The following is a 7881-nucleotide window of genomic DNA, read 5'->3' on the forward strand; positions in this document are numbered from 1 at the left end:
TGGATAAAAATAAAATGAATAAAAGAAAACATCAAATATATCTTTTCGACTCTTTTGTACTTACCCATTGTACACCGATCTAGTGACTCCAATTTTATGATAGTAACACTGATTACGTCCTCACGCAGAGCACACAGCAGCTAGTGATGATTTACTTTTATCTTCAATTTTTTTACAGCGGCTATGTCAAAAAACTCCAGACTCTCATCTGCCGACATCACAGTCAGGACTGGGAAGAAATGGCGAGCACAAAAGGGAGACAGCCAAGCAGAATAGAGACCGAGACAGTGTCTTAGTTGGCTCTGTGGCAGTTGGACGAGCTGCTCTAGGTAGCCACACAAAGCAACACTATGACCAAGCCTGAAGACAAGAGGAACGATAGATGGTACAAGGAGAGACTCTTGCAGAGGTGGAGAAGGAACGCCAAAGTAGGATAGTGGCAATGTGCCAGCAAGGAGCCTGGGCCAATTGGGACCATTCGTCCGCCCAGATTATCACCTGGACAGAACTATGGAGCTATGAACCAACAAGACTTAAGTTCCTGATCCAGTCAGTGTATGATGTCCTTCCAAGTCCATCTAACCCTTATACCTGGGGCCTTGCAGAAGCACCAACATAACCACTGTGCCCGGCTCATGGCTCCATGGAGCACATCCTAAGCTGCTGCCTTAAAGCGCTGGGAGAGGGAAGGTACACGTGGCGCCATAACCAGGTGCTGTACGCAGTAGCAGACATCATCTGCACTGGAATCCAGGAGTCAAAGCACCAGCCTCCTTTGAGGCACAATATCTTCATGTCAGGGCAGGAGAGATACCTGAGAGAGCAATTAAGGGCACAACTGGACTGCTAGCCAAGTCTCGGGATTGGCAGTTGCATGTAGACCTCAGAAGGCATTTAAAGTTCCCAGAGCACATTGCAAGGACGTCACTGAGGCCAGATCTGGTGTTAACATCAGACTCGACAAAGCAAGTTGTATTACTGGAGCTTACAGTCCCCTGGGAAGACAGGATGGAGGAGGCTCACGAAAGGAAGAAGGTGAAATATCTTGAGCTGATTGAGGCATGCAGAGGTTGTGGATGGAGGGCCCGCTGTTAGCCAATAGAAGTGGGCTGCAGAGGCTTCCTTAGACTGTGCATCGTGCATTCAGGCTCCTTGGCATCAGAGGGTTGCTTGAGAGAAGAGCCACCAGAAACATCAGTGAGGCTGCTGAAAGAGCCTCAAGGTGGCTGTGGATCAAGAGGGGAGACGCATGCAGTAGAGTACTGCTTGAGCAGAAATTGGGGTCTAATCAACCCCACTTGGGTCGCCCAGGCGAGGGTGTCTGAAGATCAAAGACCCGAAACAGCCTATGACCCTGGGTCCTTCACTGATGATGTGTTCATACCATACCATACCATACCAACTTTATTTATAAAGCACTTTAAAACAACCACAGTTGATACAAAGTGCTGTACAATTTAAGAACACAACATAATAAAAGTAATTTAAAAACAGTTTAAAAAACAAAAACATACAATTTAAAACTAGATCCCACGGGTGTTGAAAGCCAAGTAAAATAGATGGGTTTTAAGACGAGCTTTAAAAAGCTCAAGCTGCACTGGCTAGGTGTTTCAAAATCTAACTCAAGCATAGTGCCTTTACACACATGGCAAGGTATACGATTAATACATTTACACGTAATATCAGTATCGGCCAATACGCTCAGCCCAGGGCTTGACATTAACTTTTTTGCTCACTGCCCACTGTGGCTAGTGGTTTTCCAAAGTTACTAGCCACTCTGCATTTTCACTAGCCACTATTTTACCATGGCCTAATTTGCACAGTTGAAAGATAAATATGACCTTTTAAATTCTGATTTCTTTTGCTATCTTAAGATACGACACTTTTTCGCTTCACAACTGCCCAAATTCTCAACTACCATAGAGACAGAAACCATTGATGAAATGTGGTTGCTAAATCCATCAAAGAAAGGTCTAATTTCTAAATTGTACAACATTCTGCTGGATCTTACCCCTCTGTGGAAAAATCCAAGATGGCTTGGGAAGAAGACATAGGTCTCCCCATACCTGATGACACCTGGTCTTCTGCTCTTGGGCTGGTCAACTCATCTTCATTTTGTGCTCAGCACCGGTTGATCCAGTTTAAGGTGGTACATTGGGCCTATATTTTTAAGGCTAAGCTATCATCTACAGTATGTACCCTACAGTCAGCCCACTGTGCATCAGATATAATCTTACGGAGGCCTCTCTTTACCATATGTTCTTCTCATGTCCTCAATTAAGCAACTACTGGAAGGCAGTCTTTAATACATTATCTTGCACATTAAACACCAAACTGGAACCAAATCCAGTTGCAGCCCTATTTGGGGTCCTTGAGGGCGGAGCTGTTTCAAGTGCTACTAGAAAATATTCTATAGCCTTTGCTTTACTTTTGGCACATCGTGCAAGCTTACTCAGATGGAAAGATGCCTCCCCACCATCTCATTCACAGTGGCTGCAAGATATCATGTCTTGTCTAAAACTCGAAAAGATCAGGTACTCACTTAAACAGTCTCTTGTTACATTTGAAAATTTGTGGGGCAATTTTTTGAAAACATTTCCAGCTCTTTAATAGCTCAGACATGCTCAACTGTACCGATTCTACCTTAGGCGGGTCCTGAATGTTGTGGAGTGATGATATAGTTTTGGCAGTGATGGGTTAGGTGATGGGGAAGGGGTTATTTTGTTTGTTCTATTGTATTATATCTTTGTGCTTCATTACTTCACTTGTTTTACTGTAGTTGTCATGCTATTTTCTCTATTTGTGAATCTATATTTCTTTTACTTTAACAAACCTTTGTATGAGCAACTTGTTCAACTGGCTTCTATAAGCTTACCTTGCAACACCTTATAACTGTGCTCTGTTTTTTGTTAATGTAAAACTCAATAAAAAATATCTTGAGTAAAAAAAAAAAAAGAAAAAAAAAAAAAGAAAATATATGTTTAATATGACTATGGCATGAACTGTCCAAGGTGTGCTCTGCCTCTAGCTTGTAGGCCTGCCCTCTGGCTGGGCATTGTATCCTACTGCATTCAATCCTACTGAGTTCTGATACAAAAAAAAAACAAACAAACAAAAAAAAAAACACTCACTTGTGGTTGGTCTTGCTGTTTGAGCTTGACTTTCCTCCTATCATGGGGATTCTCCTGACTATGACAGAGGATCCTTTGGGTATGTGACCATCATCTTCCGTGAACTCTGAGGGTGAAACAGGATCAACATAATGATTAAAAACAAAACTACAAAAATGTAAGTATTAGCGGTTTAAAAAAAAAATCTGTCCTTGAGCACTGCAATTTGGGTAAAGATACAGACCAATCTGCAATACAATAAAGCCTTTCAGCTTAATGCACGGTTTATTTGTGCTCTTTGAAGCGAAGTAAGAGCAGCACAACAGAATGAAAGATGGATCCCTTGATTAAAACTGATCAACCTGGACTTTAATCTATTGTGCATAAATAGTAAAAAAAAAAAAAACAAAGACAGAGAGAAATGAATTTGTTGCATATTGCAGTAATGGAGGGCTTTAGGTGGTTAAATAAAGAATAGAGATGCAGATTATTAATTAGTCGAAAGTTGATTTTGATCTTATCAATGGAAATAATGACTAATTGATGAGCTCCATTTAAAAAAACAACTTTTCTCCTGTATCAAGGGCTGATTGTTTTTTTGTTTTTTTTCACAATATGCTGAATTTAAACAAAAGTAGTGAAATATATTTTAACAATTTATTGTGCTAGCTATATTAAATACTGACCGATTAAACCAAAAATTATGTTTTATATCATTTGAGGTCTTTCTACACCACCATTCTGATTCTCATTTTTGGGTTTGAGACTGGGAATAGGAGCACGATATCTAGTCTGGGTCTGAGCTGGCATATATTCTGAGCTCTTTCTAGACTTGATAACTTTTGGAGTGGGGCTCATCAGCTCATCAAGAGAATGCCAAGAGTGTGCGAAGTAGTAATAAAAGCAAAAGGTGGCTACTTTGAAGAACCTAGAAGACATATTTTTAGTTGTTTCACACTTTTTAAAAAAAAATTATATAATTCCACACGTGTTAATTCATAGTTTTGATGCCTTCAGTATGAATCTTTAATTTAGTCATGAAAATAAAGAAACTTTTGATCTGTACTGTGTGTGTGTATTTATATATATATAAGCAATTATGAAATAAAATTAATACATGTAAGAGTCTATAACATTACAAAAGTTGTAAATATAAATGGGACATATTGAGGCTTTTTGATGGACCATTATGGGGACTCTTGAACTAAGGGCAAGTTACGAAAGAAAATTATTTATTTTGAAAATTAACTGAATTTCTTATTTTGTTTCTGAGCAAAACTTCCTGTCATGCGCAATCGGCTCTTTGCCATCTTGTTGCATTGTGCTTCAGCAGCCGGAAGAAATATAAAACAGTTCAACATCTACCACTGAGAAATCAACGCAATCTATACAATATACTAGGGGTGGAACGGTTCACAAAATCCACGATTCGGTTCGGTTCACGGTTTTGTGGTCACGGTTTTCGGTTTGGTTCGGTATATGTTGATTGTTAGGAAAATCTACTATGTCTTGTAAAGTACAACGCGTATGTATAAACACTGTGAACGTTGAATTTAATATGACATATTGAAGATTCGCTCTAGAATCTCACAACTTCTTCCTGGTCTGTTGAAGCACCAATAGTCTGCATCCAATTATTTAATTAATTGCTCTTAGTTTTTGTATTATATACAAACTATGCTCTAATTTCTAGTTACCGGTCTGTTTTTACTATAATTTAATCTGAAAAACCGGGTCCTCTCTAAATTCTTTTTCCTGTTTGGTGCGATTGCAATTGCGGGTCTTGATCTGGACTGACCGGAGCGGAGCAAAAAAGAGCTCAGTTCCATATTTTGACGGTGAAAGACGGAGAAGACGTACGAGGACAGAGAAGTAGCGGACGTACGTGAGCAGAGCCGAGCGCTGACGGAGTATGTGAAATCTGGGGGTAAAGGAAGACAAATACACGTCGGGCTGAATGCGGCGCAGGATGCCGGACAGTGCAATGAAAATCCGGACTTTCTGCCCTAAAACCGGACATCTGGCCACCCTACTTCCAACTCCTGTTCTTTCCCACTCGCCATACCCACACAATTCTCCACAACAACTGATTTTTTTCTGCTACACCCGGCTACGCTGCTTCGCTTCTTCTTCTTCTTGTTTACTACTGGTGGTTGGCTTTGGTCGCAGTACCACCACATTCTGCTCTGGAGTGTAATCGCTTTGCCTATGAGAAAAAGGAACAGCGCATGAACCAAACGAAACACACGCGAATTGAACAGAGACAGTCGAACCGAACAGTTCGGACGGTTTTCATAAACCGTTCCATCCCTACAATATACTGCATACATTTTTTTTTTTTTGATTTAGTTTAATTGATTTAGTTTCAGTTCACGTTAAAATACCTCCTGGAACTATAAGAAGGTTTTATAAAAGTTATCTTAAGTTTTAAATGTATTTGCAATATTTTTATATCATTTTCTGTCTATATCCATGTACCTATAATATGTAAATTATGTGGTTACTTCATCGCCCCCAGCACCCCCACCCTCATAAAAAAACCCTGCCATTTCAGACGGGTCCATTGAAGACCACAAAAACAATGAAGGCTGGAAGTGATCAGCTGTGATTGAGACAGTGTAGCCTTCAGCATAACTAACGTGTAATCCACCAGCGTAACCCTGACATCATAACGCATGGACCGATGAAGCCCAAACATCCTTTTAAAACAGCATTTATTAAAATATTATTATTGATATATTATTATCATATTATTAATCAGAGGAAAACACAGATCTTAGAAAATACAAATTAATATGGCATCATTGTTATTACTGGTCTTAGAGAAAAATAACTGTAATAAACACCATATAACAAAGGTTAAGTTAAAACCTGCAAAAATTATTTGGATAAAGATAATGGGTCTTTATTTTCATTTTTAATGGGAGATGTCTGCTACAGGTCAGCGCTCCAGCATTTAGTGTTATGATGTTTTTTAGCAACACTACTAGTACTAACAGGGTTTTAAACATTTAAATTAGATAGGATCGAACTTTTCCCTTGTCTTGAGTTTGAGAACAGTCTTAAAGTCGTAGGGAAGTCATATTTAAATTTCAAATCATTGTGGCTTAAAAATATATATATAAACATACTCTTTATCAGACCATATTGTCCCAAAAGTTAGAAAATTTCTATAAAAAAAAAAAAAAATCTTGTCTTAATATCTGTGGGTTTTTTTTCATTATCTTATGCAGGCCAGTTAGTTATACGTCAGCTTGTTCACCTAAATTCGGCCAATCATATATCAACGGTCATCTGTCAAATTCTTTTGGTCATATGATCTTGATTTATATGTCGCAGCTAATATACGCAACGATTGGAATAAGAATAATTTACTTTACCATTGAATTACGTCCCAGTGTTGACAGAGATGGATGTCTGTGCTTCTGCAGGCGTAGAGCTAACAGAACTGGCAGTTTTGAGAGGCAAGGGCTCAAACATGTACGACTGTAAGCCTTCTACACCAAACCAAGCTTCTGCCGCCCTGGCGTCCTCTTCCACAACAAGTTTGTCCCCGCTTTCCTCCTCAAAAAAAAAATGTATGATGAAGGAGACTCATCAAGGACGTCCGACACAAAACTCTCCTCCCCATGCATGTTTTGCTGTCCATAGCATTCCTTGACAGTGTCATTGCTAAGAGATACTTGGTTTCAATGTAATTCCCATTGGGAACCAACTAGCAATAAGTTGCTAACTGGTTAGTAATATGCTTCTGAGGCACCGGCCACAAACAAACTTGCTTGCAAACCTTTCACCACAACAATCCCGCCCCCTTGATAATCGACCAATCAAATTCACTTTATTCACTCATCTAAAGTCGGCCACCACACGGGAGAATTCGGAACTGCATCTGTTGGAACAGCTGCTTCACTACGACTTTAAATTGCAAAATGTAACCCGGGTGTAAATCCCAGTGATTACCCGTTACATGTGTAGATAATGGATAAAGATCCCAGTGATCAAATCTGTGTAATTTTTTACTTCCATCCCCTCATTACTACACAGCAAATTGCTGTTCAGCATCAGGGTCACATGAACCACAGCCTATCAGCTAGGTATATTAGTTAGAGTAGGGGAGTATGGAAGATTAAGGCATGTTAGGAGAAGCAGAGCTGCAAGAGCTAACTACTTAGCCAAAGTGAGATGGGAAAAAAACCTGTTTGTGTGAGATACAAACTACAGAATTGGTGTTTCTCCTGCGTGGCTTAATGTTAGCTCATTAATGCCTTTGTTTGTTGTGTAGCTGCTAAATTGCTGACTATAAAAACTGACACCCAGACTAGCTTTGAAGAACCCATATGTGAACAATGAGGTGCCTTAAATATTTATTGAGCACTTGTATTGGTTTTTTTTTTTTATATTTCATGTTAACTAATCTATATAGTGCATATTTATTGGATTTTTCATGGATATGGAACTTTATATTTATTGAATATGCATATTGACTGAAAGTTATTGTTTGGGATTATTTGTCGTGCAAAGAGTGCCACTTACTGAATTTGTGTGCACACTAGAATCTTTTTATTATATATATATATTAGGGTTGTCACGATACTAAACTTTTCAACTCGATACCGATACTAAGGAAAATATTCGATACTCGATACAATTTTCAATACCACAAGAATAAAAACAAAGACTCCAAAATTCTACAGAAATATTTTCATTAATAAATAAAATACAACAAATAAATACATTAAAGGTTGTTTGCTGTGCACAATATTAAGCAAGC

At 38.9% G+C, this 7881-nt stretch overlaps 1 protein-coding gene across 1 annotated transcript in view; it reads right to left on the reverse strand.

The window, feature by feature from the left end:
- Nucleotides 1-7881, reverse strand: part of rbbp6 (retinoblastoma binding protein 6) — a 16118-nt gene that overhangs the window by 4222 nt on the left and 4015 nt on the right. Inside the window, exon 2 of the mRNA XM_015388625.1 lies at nt 3132-3237. Coding sequence (XP_015244111.1) covers nt 3132-3237 — 106 coding nt within the window. The remainder of the gene's footprint in view (nt 1-3131; nt 3238-7881) is intronic.

This window comes from Cyprinodon variegatus, unplaced genomic scaffold (assembly GCF_000732505.1).
Source record: "Cyprinodon variegatus isolate N-32 unplaced genomic scaffold, C_variegatus-1.0 Scaffold431, whole genome shotgun sequence".
Taxonomy (NCBI): domain Eukaryota; kingdom Metazoa; phylum Chordata; class Actinopteri; order Cyprinodontiformes; family Cyprinodontidae; genus Cyprinodon; species Cyprinodon variegatus.